General features: G+C 43.8%; 1 protein-coding gene and 1 long non-coding RNA gene across 10 annotated transcripts in view; one reads left to right on the top strand and one right to left on the bottom strand.

Annotated features, from left to right (window-relative positions):
* Positions 1–14,870, bottom strand: part of LOC133485972 (uncharacterized) — a 29,138-nt gene extending 14,268 nt beyond the window's left edge. For 2 of the 8 annotated variants that reach the window (XR_009790870.1, XR_009790871.1), the window contains exons 1-4: positions 13,917–14,870; positions 12,803–12,918; positions 12,548–12,617; positions 3,897–4,031 (exon numbers count right to left, since the gene is read on the bottom strand). This is a non-coding gene — a long non-coding RNA (uncharacterized LOC133485972). Of the gene's footprint in view, positions 1–2,706; positions 4,032–6,409; positions 6,905–12,336; positions 12,618–12,802; positions 12,919–13,916 lie in introns of those variants that run through there. The other 6 variants (XR_009790867.1, XR_009790868.1, XR_009790869.1 and 3 more) reach the window with 6 other exon arrangements.
* A 63-nt stretch (positions 14,871–14,933) lies between these two features.
* Positions 14,934–18,600, top strand: six3a (SIX homeobox 3a). Of its 2 annotated transcripts, none has more exons than XM_061790459.1 (2): positions 14,934–15,946; positions 17,229–18,600. In XM_061790459.1, the coding sequence occupies exons 1-2, from the start codon at positions 15,314–15,316 to the stop codon at positions 17,400–17,402; spliced, it is 807 nt and encodes a 268-aa protein (XP_061646443.1). In that variant the 5' UTR covers positions 14,934–15,313; the 3' UTR covers positions 17,403–18,600. The 2 variants fall into 2 exon arrangements, with proteins under 2 accessions (XP_061646443.1, XP_061646442.1); XM_061790458.1 differs by having other exon boundaries at positions 14,936–16,005; positions 17,229–18,594.
* Positions 18,601–18,811: the final 211 nt, after the last annotated feature.

Below are 18,811 nucleotides of genomic sequence, written 5' to 3'. Positions count from 1 at the left end.
CCGATCAGCCATGAATATTATGCGTTACATGAGTCTTTTCAAAAGTCATTGTTCATAAGCAGTTATTAACACGTTCATAAGCGTACCTTTATTGTAATGTGATACAGCTTAGCTATGCTCAGACTCAGACACAGTGTCTGTCATGTTAACGTGACAGGGGAACAGGCGGCGCCAGTTTTCTGTCTGGCGTCCTCGTTGTAGCTACATGTGCCGTGTTGCTCGGGTATGAGGACTTGTCGGACTTTAAACCACAAGATGTATTGCCTCAACTGGTTGTATAATTGTGTTTAATGAAGTGAAGTTCATTGACAAATGCCAAACGACTTAAAAATGCATTAAAAACACCTAAAGCAGCATCGTACAACATTTATTTTCTCTAGTTTTCCAAGAAACCAATTTAGGGTTGTCGAGTCCGTTTTTAGCAAGTGTGTCCGAAATGATAAGATATAAAAGATAAATATAAAAGACAAAAGATATATTTCAAACCCAAACCACAAACTAGGAGTTTCTAGAGATCCTGCGCCATTTGCTTCGTTCAGTGAGTACGCGAAAAGACGCAAAGATTGAGGCAGGACGAGTCGTGGCGGCTTTACTATGACCACGCGCCTGCTCAAATTGCCCTGAGCATCTGACAGTTCCTGGCCGAGAAGAGCATCGCCGTTCTGGAGCGACCTCCCTACTCACCCGACCTTTTTCCGTGTGATTTCTTTTCCTCTTTCCCAAGCTCAATGGGGTCATCAAAGGAACCTGTTTTTAAGACGTGGATGAAATCAAGATGGCCGTGACGACAGAGCTGCGATCCCAGAAAAGAGTGCATGCAGCTGTGGCAGAAAGTGTGTTAGATTCCAGTGGGAATCCTTCAAAGGATGAACATTATACATTTTGTAGTTTGGATTTAAAATCAAGCTTTTGTGACACCAGTCCCGGAACTTTTCTGACACACCTCATCCGTAGACCATTGGAAGCGTTTCTTCGAGGAGCGTTGCGGGTCAACAGGATTTGCTGCCTTGTTGCCATAGTGTCAACGATGCCTTCACTTACATGAAATTTGCACCACTTATAAAAGGAGGTGTCATGTTGCGAATGATGTGGGCTTCGACAATAATGACCAGGCTAAACATATTCTGCGAGGAGGAGAATGTGAGACTTTTACACGCTATTGCCGGCTCAGATTGTTTCATGGGGTGATTAGTGGTGTAGCCTTTGAGGAGGCCGCTGGAGATTTCTCATTACCTGGCAAGTCACCACTGGAAAAGGCTACACTTAGCCCATTAAAGATTGTTTTTTTTTTTCTCTCTCCCCATTTCTCCGCTGTGACATTTGAGAGTGGCTAAGAAAGCATACGCCACGTCGCCGTGCCAACCCCCCCACCACCCCCTCCCCACTCGTGTGCACGTGGCCTACACTTAGGCCAGGAAGGAAGAGCTCGACCGCCATCACTGCGGCGTAAATGGACTTCATTCACCAAGGTGAATTGTACTACGCTGATAAATGCACTTTCTTGAATGTCAGCAAATGTCACCCATGAAGCCATTTGCTGCCACTTTAATCGCCTCTCCCAGCGACACGCTGACTGCAGGAAGGAGGGGGAGGAGTTACTGCTGCACCTGTATAGCGAGACATTACTAAGAACTAAGGCTGGGTCACTTCTGCATGCTTGAGCAATGAAGCCACCCGAGACGCTCCCAACCAAGTTGTACAATCTCATAAAACACCCCCCACCAATGAGATAATCCTGCCTGTTCTCCTTCTCGCTCAACCTAAAGACGCTCAGAAAGGAAGACTGAGTAAACCATTGGATATTTAGGGGCGCAATGGCCTGTCACTCAAATATTCTGTTTTTCTGATCCGTTTGACTTTTACACCTCGGGAACATGTGGACAAATGTATTGGGACGTATGGCCCTTATACATAGATGAAGTAAAAATGGAAGAAAATAAGCAAATTAGGGCTTCAAATGATGGTAATTGTAACAAATTAGGGTTTCAAGCAGTATTGTTTCTAGCTACCATCTAAGTTTTTATCTTAGTTTTTAGTCTTTTGGAGGAAAAGGTTTTAGTCACATTTTAGTCACTTGTATATGTCAGTTTTAGTCCCGATTTAGTCAAGGAAAACCCATGCCGAGTTTCTCCGCTCATGACTTGTCATCTAAGCTGGGCTAAGAGTCGCCATTTTCAAGCCATGGCCAGACTGCACTTTCTGAAACACTACACTACAACACTCAATCGTCAAGGCTAAAAGCTAATCAGAGCTGCATGGAGTTTTGTTGGATGCACACATTAGCTCTCGCTAATTGCGTAGCTTTTGATAAGTGGCACATACTTGATTGCTTGGTGAAGTTGAAGGGTGTATTTGTGTTTGTCCATTTGTCTACTGCATGCACCACAGGCATGGATCAGCACACAAATTTAACAGTTATGAATAAATGTGTTAGTGGGTGCGTGTTTTTTTATTTTTATTTATTTTTTTTTTTTATTTTTTTTTTGCCACACTCTAGGCTGCGCTTCCACAAGTAGAAGCTGCTTGGCTAGTCGCAAAGTCCAAGCAACGGCAACCCAACCCATTAGCATTGCTTGCCTTCTATTTCGGCCTGTTTATGTTGGGTGAGGTTCATCAGCTTGTTTTCATTCAAAGTCGTCAAGCAACAAAATGATCTTAGATGGTGAATACACTCTGCATGAGTAATAAGAGAACAGAGAACACAGATTAAACAATACAAGGGACTTTATTATTATTATGAATGCATTTGGGCCAAGGTAATATTATGCAACGTATGGCGAAATATTCTGAAAACAAGCGTATCGGTTGTTGTGCTAATCCTAAATGAAATATGTATTCAGTAAAAAAAAAAAAAAAAAAAATGGGGATTAGGGCATCCAGTGTCATAAAAGAAACCACTTACCCGCAGCAAAAGTAATTTGTGTGTGTGTGGGTGTGTGTGCGGGGACGCGTATGTGTGCGTGCATCTAATTTTCAACATGGTCCAAGTACATGGTGTGTTTTACCGCTGATTGTTCGTCAAGGCAACGGCATGCGTCAGCACCATAGCTTAGTTAAGTGCTCTCGCCGTGGTTGGCAACCGCATAATGTAAAAAAAAAATCGGCGTTTTCTCACATTACAACTCAAGGTGTGAATGAATTAATGAATGCCGTGTGTGTTACTGCAATGTTTGGATGCAATCTACTCGTAACGCAATTCCAGGGATACTTTTTGTATTTTCCATGGTTAAAAAAGGGATAGCTACACAAAAACTTTGACACATACTTTTTCTGAATCAGTTGATTAATCGTGAAGACGTTGGATTAGTCCCAAAAACAAGACCTTTTGGGACCATTCCAACTTTTGGGGAACAGTTTTTCTCTTCCAAAAGCAAAGCGTGTATGAATGAGTTTGGTGTGGAAGAACAAGTCTGTATACTATACTATACTATATGCTATACTATACACTATCAGCCAAGTCACGCCCATAATACTTTGGCCATGAGCGCCACAAGGAATATGGTGGATAAGATACAGCTTTTCTCAGAGTAATGAAGGTACAAATGTATGAAGGTGGTAGTCCCAATATCGCCTTATGAATAAAAAGTGTAAAAATGATTGGCCCAGGCTTTAGTGAATTTGATTGAGAGAGCGACACCAGTGGGACTCTGCTGCTGGAGTTTCATATTTTGTCTGTGTGTGTGTGTGTGTGTGTGTACATTTGGTACCTGGTCCGACTTAACACAACTTTTAGTAAGTCGATATTTTAGAAAGCCATCAGTGGCATACAAAAATGTACAGACAATTAATTGTGCCATGAACATCATTTGGAGCAGTTCAGAATCAATATTATTACTGTAGCTAATAAGTGACAAAAACATACACAAATTATATAACTTAATGTACATCATACTCACCAGAGATGGAGATTATTAAATGTATTCATTTATGCAGATTTCTCCAGGTGTGTTTTGCTGCCTGAAGTCGGTTGTCACAAGTTTTGCGCTGACCAACCAATCAGATGCTGCCATCAAAGGGCCAGCGCTCTGGCCCTGTGAGGAGGAATTTGAAATGTGATTGGTTAAAGAAACAGTTCCATGGCTAAAATAGTTGGCGTAATATTGGCCAGCACTACTGATTTAGAAGCCCATGGGCAGATTAGATTGACATGGCAACGGCCGAAATCGGATTGGACAACAAATCTAACATTCGCATACACGTACTGGAAGCAGCGCAGTCAATAGAAACACTACAAGATGAAGACAGCAGACTTGGGAATAAATAATAAATAAATAAATAAAGTGCATTCAGCAAATATTCGAATGTAGGTTGTAAATGTAGGTCAGTGCTTCTGATAATGTTTGGGCCAGCAAAGAAGGCCTTGCTGGCCCTGACCGTTCACCACTGCCGTTCATTAAAGGGAAGGGTTTGCAGTTTGAAGAGAAACAACACCACTGACAGTAGAATATTGTTAAAATGATATTTTGAAAAATATTAACCTTTCTGGCTCCATTTTATGCCTCTAATTAATTAATTTATTTATTTATTCTGTACATTTGTCCACAGCGTGACAAGAATTGCCAATCAGAGGCTGCAGAGACAGGTGCCGTGACCTACTGTTGTCAAGCTTTCATTTTATATTTTTTTCAATCTTTTATTTGATTTTTTATTTTGTATTTTTTTTTTGTGGACTGTCCTTTTTTGAGGCCAATTCCAGCGGGCCGTCTCCGTGCTCGCGGCCGATGGATGTGCACTCTGAGGCGGCCAGGCGAGTGTCGGGGTCTTGTTCATTGAGTTGGGGGGGGCGGCGTTTCATTGGGCAGAGATGCAAAGGGGTGGGGGCGGAGACTGAGTGTGGAGCTACATTTAAATCTTGCTAGTAGTTTGAAAAGTGCAAACCCTTACTTTAGTGCCTGGTAGATGAAATGTATTATTATCCTATATGTAGATTAGCTTTGCTCTGATTGGATGACTGTTCTCCTTAAGTCATTCACTGCCAGCCGTTCCAGTTAACATGGATATTTGACTTCTATAGCCGTCAATGGCAGTGAATTTGCATATCGAAAACAGCTTTGGTAGACTGTCACAAGACAGGTTAGTTTTACCTTACTGATGGTGCGTTGTCGCAACAGTAATCACAATAGCTGCCGAGATATAGCCTAATCTGACTTGAAACTAATAGCTACTTCTTCTAGCTGGAGATGCTACATTGACTGTTCATGCTAGCCTTGTCCAAATGTGCTGATGATATGATGCAGTTAAATATTCCATATGCTTTTAGAACAAAATATCCTTGTGTACATAAAAGTAATCAGGGTAGCAGGCTTGCGTGATGGCACAACTCCAGGTTTTGCTGTACTCCCCAAAGTTCACAACGTCATCGTTCACGAAATGTACTGAACACAACACAATTCTGGTTCCCAAATGTTTGAGAATTTCTCCAAAACTAAATTGAATTTGTTGCAATTTTATTTCTCAACTCCTCTGGGGTGGGCAGGTGATGCAAAGAGCAAGTTTTACTCTTGCATAATTTGTGTTGTCGTTCAGCCATTTTCCAATGTTGAGTTGAGCGGCTGGTGCCAACTAGAAACAAGTACTCGAATAATAAGTAATGTAACTACGTCACAACCACGCCTGAAACTGATGGGCTCATTTCTCTGCTTTTTGTCTTTCATTGGCGATTGCATACAATCGACAAACTGCAGATGTCAAACTCAAACCGGGTCACAGACTCATTTTGACATATATGGTCTGCATAAAACAGTGGAGAAATTTGGATTTTTATAGCATGCGACCATTAAAAATGTGAAGGAAATAGTGAGGGTTCCTCGAATAGGCACTGTGCTCCAATCGCTCGCCAAATGCGTCATCCACCCAAGACAAAGAAATAAATGCCTCCCTCAAATAGACGCCTCCCCTTTCACATAATGGAAAATATACCAAGTGCCAAGTGGCATTATCCTGGACGTCCAAGAGGTGACCACTGAGACCATTTGAACTCTGTTGCGACCCAAAACAGCAGCGCCTACCGAGGCACGGCAACAGTCTCTTAGATGAAGTGTCGAGCCTTCCACTTGCACGCTTTAGCAAAGTCGAAATCAATCAGGTTGTTTTTAACCAGGTCAAGTTAAGCGTTACATTGACATGATTATTCTGTAGAAGCATTTTCCAAATGATTATTCCCCATATAAACGTTTTTATGCTTTTATTAAACCAATGCATTTAGAATATACTTATTTCAAATAAGGGCTTCACGCACGTTTTGTCTTACGCACTATTAAAGCAGATTCATATTTGCTGTGAATGAAATTGTTTGAAACTCTTGATTAAGAATCCAAGCAAGTCAACCTTATAAAAAAGTGCAACAATCGAATATTGATCTACTTTTATAAAGTGTCTCACACATGACAAAATGTGCCGTCACACAAAATCAGAGTTTTTATGCATGATTTTTATCATCTTTAACGGAGCACATTTTAGTTTTATTTTTCAATCCATAATGCAATCATTTTCACTAGTAATACAAGTACTCTACTCTTTGTTATGAATGATAAAACGTTGAGGGTGAGCGGCAGCAGGTTGCATGCCATGCAGGCTAAAAATAGAAGCAACAAACAAAAGATTTCTCAGGGATGTCAAGTGCTGAGCTCCCTGGTCCTGCGTGACGTGGGGATGCTGCTTGGCTTCCTGTGAGGGGGGGGTCACACATCCTCCTGTATAGGAAGGAAGGCCACTTGTTGGGGTTGTTTGGGGGGTTTTGGGGGGAGGTCACATAGGAGTCGTGGACGTCTCGCTTGAACCTCGCCGTCACCTCACCTTGCGACGACTTCCCATTGGCTCTGCACGACGTTCACAAGGCGAAGGGGCGACCCCAACAATCATTCGCAGACAGACGCAGTATGATGCTGCAAACATATATCTGGAACTTTTTTTTAATTATTATTATTATTATTATTTATTTAATAATGGAAATCAAAATGAATGACCTGGATGGAGAAAATCACAAATATTAACGACAATGCGATTTAAGTGCTCTTTCTTCTTTTAAAGAAAATAATAAATAAAAGGCAAGCAGTAATATAATAAGAACAATAATGACAATACTACCGCCACTACTACTACTCATAATAATAATAATTATTATTATTAATTGTAGTAGTATAATGTCTCAAACTTTGAAACCCTTAATGAATGTTTAATTAAATTATTTAATCATATAAGTTAGGATTTAAAAATAACAAATAAGAGGAATAATTCATAGTATTTCCCCTTACTGGATTAATAATAATAATGTTATTTTCTCGTTTAATGAAAATAATAAAGAAGAAAAATATTTTGAGGCCTATTGAGTGGGGATCACATATGGTGGGTATCCCGAAAAATGTATCGGCCTCTACACCTGATAATGTGAAGCTTAAGTAAAATGTTTAGTCCTTTTATTTTATTTATTAATGATAATTATCATAATATTGGTCATTTCTGGTTGTTTGTATGGGCTCTGCTGGGCACTTGCTTTAAATAATTGGATCTTGCCTAATTGGGTGCAATAAATTAGCCCTCCAATGAGGCTTGAGTATTATTATATTTTTATTTTTTTTTTACATTTATACATGGGCCTTTATTGCATATGTATCAATTTGATAGACTCACAACATATGATATACATATATCGAAAGTTCTGCCTTTAAACATGTTAAATTGTGTAAAATTTGTTTCTCATTGCTTCTTATTTCTAAGCAAAATATTAAGAAACACCTCTATTGTCTTGCAAACTACAAGCACAATAATAAACATATTGTTCAATTGATGACATTATTATGTTTGGATACAACGTTTTTGCTTGGCAGGTGTACCTAATGAAGTGTCTGGCGTTTTCCGCTCACACAGGCAGTTTGTTTATGTGTTAAATATTAAAAGAGGACGAGTCAAGTGGGGTGTAAAAAGGGTCGCGCACGGGCCGCGTGGGCGCCTGACGACGAGCCGTGGAGGTGGTGCAGGTGGGGGAGGGGGAGGTGGTGGTGAGCCGTCCACGGGAGACGCCGCACAAGTGCAGCTGCCACGCATGAATGTTTGATAAGCGTGCGGGATAATGGCTCCTTTCTTAAATCCACGTAAACATCCTCGGCCGCGCCGTGACATCTGCCACCGATGAAGACTTGCAATAAATAATAAGCCAAATATGTCAATGAGGCAAGTCCGCGTCTATGCTGAATGGGATTCGCGCTGGGGGTCACATCCACGCAGGCTTCATACGGTGCACGCGTGGAGGAAAACACGATGCTGTCGATGGCGGGGAGTCGGTGCGCGTGCGTGGGTGGGACAACAACACTTATCGCGCACACACACACGAGTAATGACCTTGCAATTCAGACATGCAACTGCATTATTGCAAAACATATGATGCAGAAATTCATTTTTATTGTTAATAAAAGGTGTGAAGTCTGTGTAATGGAGTTTTTTTTTCCCTCCCTCATACTGTATAATACAGTAAGCTTAAATGAGACAAAGTTCAAGTCTGCTATATTAAATATTAAGTGACGTGATTATTATTCGCAATGGATTCGAATTAGCAGTCACAATCAGTATCAATTACTAATATTATTATTATTATTCACTATGATTACAATGTATTTTAATAACAAACGTTTTATTCCGATACACTTTGTGTCTGGATCACACAACATGTACCAAAAGTCGTCCCCATAATACTATCACAAAATAATCACAGAAAATGACTAGCAACACAGGAATGGACAAGTCTATTAACAGCATATTTAATGTTAATTGCAAATAAAATGATGATGATTATTATTAATAATGCTGCAGCAAATAAGGTAATAATTGAACAATATCTTTTTCATTGAGCTTGCAGTTTGCATGGAATGCTCTTAATCTTTGGACCCTCTCGTGTAGCCGTACGTGGCAACTAAAATATTAGAAAACTTCTCTGCCACTGCGAACAATACGAGCACATTCAAAACATATTGTTAAACGAATAGCACATAACACGCAAGGGTTATGACCCCTCCTCGTCTGGATCTGTTATCGATCTCAGGACCAACGAAGCGTCCGATCGTCGTGACCTCTCTTCTGATTCATTTATCAATATATTAGAAGTTGTCTCTCTTCCTCCTACACAAAACTGAATGCAGCTGCTAACAAAACAAAAACAGTGGGAATACCTTCAAACATCACGCGTAGATTATCGCCCAGAAAAGCATTTCAAAAATAGTGAAACAAAGCCATTAGCCCTTGGAAATCACTGCAACATGCATCATTCTAAGCATATGCACATACGCTACAGAGGCCTATTTAAAGTACAGTTCAGCACTTTGTACTTGCTTTTAAAACCTAAAATGACTTAAGGTAAGCGGTTGGCGTGTTCATACTGCAGAAGCTCACATGCTAACGAATGACAAAGTCCGCAATCGATAAGTTTGCCTTCAGCTCGCTACACGGAAAAGAATATCAAGTCACGAGGGAACAAGTGACACCGAGCAGCATATGTGAAGCTGGGGGGGCCACTTATTTGATGTCTTGACTTGGCTTTCTCCTCATCAGAGCATCTACCTGGAAGAGTGAGCACCAAGCGGGGCTCAGGTCTGCACCCTCCGGCCCCCCGGCTGCACCAAAACCTCCGATAGCTTGCTGATAGTACGTTTTTATAGACGACCGCTGATCCTATTTGCATGCAGCGGAGTGGCCACACAGTGTGTACGCCGTGACGATTTATTGCACTAATTCACTATTCATACTTCTCTTGCATACCAACATGATATAGCTTACATTAATATGATGTTGAATTTTCATGTGCATCCATAATACATCATACTCGTGCACTGTTCCTCAGTGATTCCATTTCGAGTGCAAGATGACATCACATGACCTCATGATATTGGTTCGCCTGTCTTTCAATTTCAGCAAAATCTTTGTTTATGATTTTGAACAGACTTGAGCCATTTCAAACTGAAATCACTTTTTTTTTTTTTTTTTTTTTTAAATATCACTAAAACTATTTTTGACATCTCAAGAAATAGTGTGTTACGCTGTGGCTACATATCACAATTCATGGCCATCAATAATAATGATGGATTGAATTTTTATTTTTAGCATTAAATACAAATTTGGGTTCATAATTTTGATAATGACCAATGCTGTTCATTTGGGATATATGGCATGAACCTGCTCGAACACATTTTTTCAAACACGATATGATTTTCAGATAGTGCTTGTGCCTTTGTACAACTTCTTTTCATTGTTTCATGCAACGGTCAATCAATATTGCAACAATGAACTGCTGCACTTTATCTTCAAATTGCACTCTTTTGCATATCGTAGTTTGCTGTACTTTTCTCATGCCTGTCTCTTACTTGTATTTTCTTTCCTTAGGGACTTTGAATCTTGACTAAGGAAGGATCAGGACAATGTCAAAATAAACTCACCAATGACCTCGAGGTATTGATTTTGTTTCTTTTATTTGAAGTCTGCAAATTCAGAAGGCCACCTGCGAGTTACAGTGACAGAGGAGGCCTAATTGAATTTTAAGTGGTGTCTCCACGGACGAAAAGAAGGGGAAGGATGCATGGGAAGCTGGGGGGCGGGGGGGGGGGTGGGGGGGGGGGGGGGGGGTCCACCACTCGCCACTTCAGGGAGGGCCAAACTCCTCCTGAATGGATGCGCTGGGGGGCGATGGGCCGCTCACAACTGGCTGGCCCATCAGGCAAGTGCTAAGGATGCCGTGGCCTCCAGGGGGCGCCCCAAAAGCGGGGGGGGGGGGGCACCTTTGATATAATTATATTTAAAGAGTCTCATTAATATTAACTCTTAAAATGCAAACTCTAACCTAGATTCAATTGTAAGGCCATTTCCAATGGTTATGATTACAAATGGCAATACGAAATAAGTCCCCCACGTGCTCCCTGAATGTGACCCTAGAAAAAAAATTGTAAACATGTCAAAACCATCTTATTATTATTATTATTATTATTATTATTATTATTATTAAACTGTCTGGATCACAAGTGGAAAAAGAAGAGGGCGGGAAGCGAGAGAAAGGAAGAGGTGAAGATACAGTAAAGAAGTGAAGCGTGCTTGTTCTGTTTGACTTATTTAGCACAGTGTACTGTGAAGTTGCTTCGGAGCTATTCGCCCCAATCAACGTAATCAGTCACTAACCATGGATCAGTAGAATGGAAACAAAGCGAAAGAAAACAAAAACGGTGCTGGTGGGAGACGCTAACGTGAACTTCTTCTGCAGAGGCAAGAAGCCGGCATGTCAAGCCTCATTCAGCGCACAATGGCGGATCCATCACGCCGGTGACACACGCTGCCAAGCGAGCGCCCCCCGCCCCCCCCCCCCCCCCCCCAACAACACCACCACCGCCACCCCTCCTCCTATTGCTCCTCCTCATCCTCCCAGAAAAGCCCCCAAGACACGTCACCCTCTCTGGAAATGACTTATGAGGCTAAAAGTACAAATTCGTCTTTGCAGACCTGTAGAAATAGAAGAGCCCACCGCAGTGAGGAGCCCCCCCTCCCCACCACACACACACACACACACACACAAACTATAGAAAGATCCCTCATTGAACCCAACTTGGAGGCATTTTTGCACAGAGCTTCATTAGAAGTCGACACAAGGAAATGTTGAAGAAGGTTTTTTTTTTTTTTTGGGGGGGGGGGGGGGGGGGGAGGGGCTCATTAACTGTCGCTAACAAGCCGTGTAAATACACTGATTGGACAGCTCCGATACAAGCGCGCGGCCCTACTAGGAAGTGCCCCTAATGAGAGCGCACAATGCAAACTATACACAAGAAGAATGAGGAGAGGCGGAGGGAAGAAGAAAAGAGCCACAGACATGTTAGAAACTTTTGTTGCAAACTCTGCTGTTAGACTTCATTTTAAAAAAAAATATATTAATAATAAAAGTATTTTTTTCTTGCAGCTCTTCGAAATATTGTTATGCATTAAAACGTCGACGCTGAGGTTGATTGGCGCGTCAGTGGGAAATGCTATCCTGATATATTCTCATTTTTGGGTTACTTTATTACATTTAAAAAAAAAAAAGAAGACAAGTAGGGGGGAAAAAAAGCCTGAAATGTAAATTAAAGCTTAACGAATTTAAAATAACATACAAACTAATAACAACAATAATAACAATACATATTCTGGATGATAAAATGTAAACAAATATGTATATTATACACAGTAAGAAATATTTCAGCATTCAGCAACCCTGCCAAAGAGGATTTTTAAAAATGATATAGATTGATGATAAAGGTTGACTTGTGGTAATGGCTGAATGGCATTTGGCAAGGCTGAATCAACACATTAAAAAAAAAAACAAACGTTGCAGAATTGAGTTGGTGTGCTTTTATTGAAATATTATTTAATCAAATTCCACAGCTACAACCTGGAACTGAACTTTACTTGCATCGTACAAAATTAATGAATTACATGTATTTTCCGAATTAGTCATCATTACCAAGCGTTCAGAACTTAATAAATTGCATTTTACAGCAAATAAACATTTTTTTTTTAAGTTAAGTTAATCTTGGGCGATACTCACATGGTGACGCTGTTGAATTTGCACATTTTGTACGGGATCCGAGTCCACACAACACCGGTTCGGGGTCAGACTGGACCAGAAAGACCAAATCAAATACAATAAACATCATTCTTGATAGATAAAACCACAAAATACAAACAGAAAAACGAGCAATTTAAATTTAAAGTTGTACGACAAACAAACTACACGCAAGGGGGGGAAAAAACTGAAATATCTCAAGCTTTTCCAATCAAATAAAGGATAATTGTGTCTTACCGTCCCTGCCGCTGCCGCCGCCGCGTGTTGCTCCACGTGTGCACGACGTGGCCACGCGGGCACGCACATCCCTGTGCGCGTGTGCGTCAGGGAGGAGCGCGCGCCCGTGCCCGCATCTGCACGCACGCACAAACACACGGTGAGAGGTCACAAACACAACTCACCTTCTTTTCACTTTGCACCTTGTCTGTTAACACATTTCTCTCTCTCTCTCTCTCTCTCTCTCTCTCTCTCTCTCTCTCTCTGTGACGTAACATGAGCGTTTGTTTATTTGCCCTGCACTTACTGCTAAAACAAAAAGAAACTAATGGCCACGTTCACCGTGTGTGTGTGTGGGGGGGGGGGGGGGGGCACATCTCAATACACGTCGGATGAGCAATATTATAATGTTGTCGGATTAATGAGAGCGGTTAAATAACAAGAGCTGTTGTACGCCATACAAATGCATGCATGTGTGCATTGAGGACTAAATCAGCCCACACTGTAGACCCCCCCCCCCAAACCCCCCCTGCTGCTCGGAACATTGCGCAAGCCTTCGGATAAACACACAATTAGCGGCAGGTGAATAAACTTGTTTGGGGGGGTGTTAATTACATGCTTAACGTAAACAAAAGGCGCGTAGAAGAATGCGAATTAGCACTGCGAGCCCCCCCCCCCCCCCCCCACCCCACCCCTCCCAACCCACCCACCCCCGCAGCCTGCACCCTTCTCCATTCAGGTTTTACATTTCACTTCTTGTCCACTCTCGGAGCGATTTCCGAATTGCCTGCGAGGGTCGACCACTCCCCTATACACACACACACAAAAGTGCCCCCACTAAAACATAATGCTAGATAATACCTGCAGCTTTACTTTGAATGGTGGCCACCTAAATTGGTGCACCAGGAGAGGCGGTCAGGTAAAGGGGGCTTTGCATTATGGGCTGTGTGGCGGCGCTAAGCCCTTCACTTGTAACTTCATTTGGCGCATAGAAGGCTCGCAGGGTTTAATCCCAGCGTGAAAATACCAGCCTTTTACTTCCACCCCACGGACCCCCCGACCCACACACACACCCACCCACCTCCTTCCACTTGGAATTACAATGACGTTTGAATCCCAGCACGGAGAAACTCACCCGAATGTCCTCCCGGTGCAACCGGATGGCCTCAACGTTGTGCGTAAATGTCCGTGCGCGATGTTGCTTTTACGCACGCACGCTCGGCGGTCACTCGGTGCTCAGCGGCACATCTAAGAGAGAGAGGGCGAAGGAAAAGTTTTGAATTCCACAATGATTTGCAGCGAAGGCGGCTTAGGATCACGATGTCAGCTTTCTGCAGGTCGGATTAGGCGTCTCGAATCGTGCGCGGCAGAACCAGCGGCAGGAGCCGCGAGAACCCATCACAATGCCGCCCACTATTCCTCGGCGCGATTTTAACACCCCTTGTCGGAAATGTGAGCCGCAAACATGAAAATCACACCGCCGCGGCTACAGCGCTAAGCCGAGTCCTGTGACCGTGGACGTGGACGCCGATCGCGTCCTCAGCTTGAGATCAGGCTGGAAGGAAAAGAGGGAGGGGGCGAAAAACTTTGGGCAACCAAACCATAGTCACGCGTGAGCAGGAGTCGTTCGTATTCGATATCGATTTGAAGTTGTGCTCGTGTTTCTGGGGTGGGGCGACCGAGGGAGGGAGGGAGGGAGGGAGGAGGAGGGAGGGAGGGAGGAGGGGCCGAGCCGATCGTCCCGGCCGGGATGAAGCGAGGGGGAGGCGGCGTCGCGTCGCAGCCCGCACCGGGGACCACCGCAGCACCTATCGGAACAAATTTAGAGAAGAGAAATTGAGAGAGAGAGAAAAACACGCAAAAGAAATACTTGATTCAGCTATATTGCAGTTCTTTTTCTTTTTGTAAGAAAACTAAGCGTCCCGAGTTGCAAATCGTCCACTTGTGCGCCTCATTTAAAGCCTCGTCTGCCGCCTCCCGCATGCTGCGTCCTCCTATTTTTCTTCCCCCCCCCCCCCCCCCCCCCGCCCCTGGTTGCTTTATCGCGCCTCGTTAAAGATGGCAAAAATATTCCACCCTCTAATTGCTCATTCCGTGCAGCAGATAGGCTGCGATGGAGGCGGGTGTGTATAAAAAGGAGGGAGGGAGGGGCGGGCCAGAGAGGATGGGGGGTCGGGGGTTGCGGGGGTTGCCGTGGCGATGGAAGCCCCTGATAACCCCCCGTGCGCGCGGCACTGGCGGTGAAAGCCTCGCGCTACGTACTGGCTAATGATTGGCACGCTTGACAGTGATTGGCAGCGCTGCCATGGCAACGGCGCGGCGACACCAAGAAGACCAATAGAAAAGGGAAACAAAATGTTTCAATGCTACACTCAACGGCGGATTTAGGGGGGAGATATTATGAGGCTGGCGTCATTAGGCGACAGCCATTGAATCATTCGATCTGCTTTTTTTCCGGCGCAACTTCGCCGCGGCTTTTTCGCCCCCTCTTTTTTTCCTCCATAATTTGGGTTTCCCTCTCAGGTCATTTCCATGGTTTTCCGCTCGCCCTTAGAGCTTTATCCCTCCCATTTCTTCCTGCCCAGCTTCGCTGATCGCCCGCTGCTGCTGGCGACCAGCGCGCCCGCCGCCAGGTCCGCGGAAGACTCGTCCATGTTCCAGCTACCCACACTCAACTTCTCCCCGGAGCAGGTGGCGAGCGTCTGCGAGACGCTGGAGGAGACCGGCGACATCGAGCGGCTGGGTCGCTTCCTCTGGTCCCTGCCCGTGGCGCCCGGAGCGTGCGAGGCCATCAACAAGCATGAGTCCATCCTGCGCGCCCGCGCCGTGGTGGCCTTCCACACGGGCAACTTCAGGGACCTCTACCACATCCTGGAGAACCACAAGTTCACCAAGGACTCGCACGGCAAGCTGCAGGCCATGTGGCTGGAGGCGCACTACCAGGAGGCCGAAAAGCTGCGCGGACGCCCGCTGGGTCCGGTGGACAAGTACCGCGTGCGGAAGAAGTTCCCGCTGCCTCGGACCATCTGGGACGGCGAGCAGAAGACGCATTGTTTCAAGGAGCGGACGCGGAGCCTGCTGCGGGAGTGGTACCTGCAGGACCCCTATCCGAACCCCAGCAAGAAAAGGGAACTGGCGCAAGCCACCGGACTCACTCCCACACAGGTCGGCAACTGGTTTAAGAACCGGAGGCAACGAGACAGAGCCGCGGCGGCCAAAAACAGGTCGGTGGAGCCGACGGGAGCGCGGAAGCGGCCGCCGAGTTGCGAACGTCCGCGAGGGTCGCGCGAGCGGATTCGACCCCCATCCGGCGTCTTTTTTTCCTGGCGAATTACGCTTGAATTCGGCAAATTACGGACACGCATTCGAGAATTTAGAAGTGGAAATCACGATCACATCTCAAATTGCTTTGCGCTGAAAATGTCTTTTGACACCCATGTTTTGAAAGTCACGATCAAATAGGAAATTACTTTTGGATTGTCACTTCGTTTTATCGCCATTTTTTGCACAGAACGAACCTATAATACGTGCTCTTATTTATTCTTGTTATTTCTATGTTACTTCTTTCACGTCTTCTTTCGCATTTTCACATATTTAAAATATTTCTAAAGGGGTTTAAAAATACTTGAATATGGGAAAGCGTTCATGTTTAATATCTTGCTCAAACACATTTTTCGAGACTTTCAAATAGATCAGAATTCTTTGGGGGTGGGGGGGAAATGTTCTATTTCACTTTATTATTTATTCACGCGTTACGAACACATTTTTGCTGCCTTATAAAGTCACTTTGCATCGTTGCACATTAAGATTATCCCGTGCAGGGGATAATAGAAAATGTCATTGATATATTTAAAAGCATTTGTATTCATAACATTAAGTGTGGTATCACTGCACTACAAAAAAAAAAAATGAAAAAATGCTGTAATTGATTAAAAAAAAAAACAAGAAGAAGAATACACGAGCAGATGAGCTGTAAGCCATATGAAAGGCGTTCTTAACGGTGCAGATATATTTCCACGCTGATATTATTATCCCCCGCCTGCCACCACGGTGGAGTTATTATCATGAGTGGATTGCAAATCGACATTTAGGATGATTGCAACGAGCACCGCGTCACCCGTTCACGGCGACGTTATTTCTGTGGCTTCGACTGCAGAATAAAAGCAGACGTGGCAACGTTCGCTCCGAGCAGTGCCGCGTTTTGTGCCCCCGAAAGCGGGTTGATAAGAGGCGTGGATGCTTGGCTGCAGGGAGCTGAAGGGGGGGGGGGGGGGGGAAAGCTTGTTTTTTGCAAAAAACAAAAACACAAAAAGGGGGAGCACGATGAGGAGGGGTGCTCGCGGTGAAAGGGGGTGCCTTCTAAAAAGTCTAATTGACATTTCGCTCCTTTTTGGGTGCTAAAACTCACGCTTTTCTCCCCCCCCCCCCCCCTCCTTGTCCTTTGCAGGCTCCAGCACCAAGCAATGGGACCGGCTGGCATGAGGTCCCTCTCCGAGGCCGGCCTCACCCCTCACAGCTCGGCCGAGTCGCCCTCGACGGCGGCCAGTCCCACCACCAGCGTGTCCAGCATGACGGAGCGGGTCGACACCGGCACCTCCATCCTGTCCGTCACCTCCAGTGACTCGGAGTGCGACGTATGATACGCAGAAAACAAAACAAAACAGGAGGGAAAAGAAAAAGAAAAAAAAAACACAAGAAAAAGAGAATTATTTACAGGGAAAATGGACCTGAGAGGAAAAAAAGGACTTGGATGGAGGAAGAAAAAGGACCGATTGCTATAAATATTACATAAAAAGAGATAAAGCACGTGTTTTTTTTTTTTTTTTAATTAAAAGCGCTTTCAAAAAAGGACCCATGCTATACCCTCTTCCTCGTCCTCCTCCTCTTCTTCACGCCCCCTCACACACCAACGAAACTAGACTTGCATGAATATTCCTTTTTCTTTGTTTCTTTTTAAAATGAAAATCTTTTGCATCGAGCAGAGGGAATCAAAACCTTTGGACCATTTCTTTTTGGTGATGACGTCACGCGGACAAGATGCATTTTTCTATTTTTTTTCTTTTTTGTTCACCAGACAATCATTTCAAGTCGTATCAGCACCTTTTTTGTTGTTGTTTTCATATTTTTTTTGCTCCCCCCCCCCCCCAAAAAAAAAGAGATAAAATAATATTCCTTTGTCACTGCCTGTGTGGGTCAAAACAATGTGTCAGATTTTTATTTTCCAATTTTATTTTATTTTTTTTGTCACTGCCTGTGTGGGTCAAAACAATGTGTCAGATTTTTATTTTGCAATTTTATTTTATTTTTTTTATATATGGGATGATGTATACCTGAAGAAGAAAAAAACAAAAACAATGCCACCATTCTCCCGCTGTGTAATATACGTGTAAAAATATGCTTGTACATAATTCTGGCTGCCCAGCTGTCCCACCCACTCATCCTATTTTCTACCCCCTCCTCCCTCACTTTTCTCGACTTGGTGTTCCTACATAAAATATTTGTTCCAAACTGAAAACACTCACGTGCTGAAGGCCTGTCTGTTATGTATGTGACATTTGCGCATATCACAATGTGGACCCTCCTCCTCTTCCTTTCTCCTCCTCCTCCTCTTCCTCCTCCTCACCTTCAAACCATGTTTTTATATGTGAATATCATAGGATCTTATGTTGTTTTTCTAAATAATCAAATATAATATTTAATTGAAATGTTTTGGCGTGATTTTGAGTGGCTCTCTCCATCCGATAAGTGGCTAAACACATGTTCATTTTGGATCATTATTGGATTGTGGGGGCTTTAGCGCTCATCTCTGCGGGTTTATGGCTGAAGCAGGTTACAGTCAGGCAAAGGGGGGGGGGGGGGGGGGGGGTCAACTCACCTAAACCTTTTGGAGCTTAAGCGACACACGGCGGGGGGAAATATGTTGTCACATTGTGTGTCATTCAAATAGGTACACCGCCTCACACGTGACCTGCGGTTTCAATGTAAGATGCACACATGCTGACAAAAACAAACCCCCAAAACGGTGAGTGC

The sequence above is a fragment of the Phyllopteryx taeniolatus genome, chromosome 11 (genome assembly GCF_024500385.1).
Source record: "Phyllopteryx taeniolatus isolate TA_2022b chromosome 11, UOR_Ptae_1.2, whole genome shotgun sequence".
Lineage (NCBI taxonomy): Eukaryota > Metazoa > Chordata > Actinopteri > Syngnathiformes > Syngnathidae > Phyllopteryx > Phyllopteryx taeniolatus.
The sequence above is the reverse complement of the archived record's forward strand: the minus strand, read 5'-3'. Positions and strand labels throughout refer to the sequence as shown.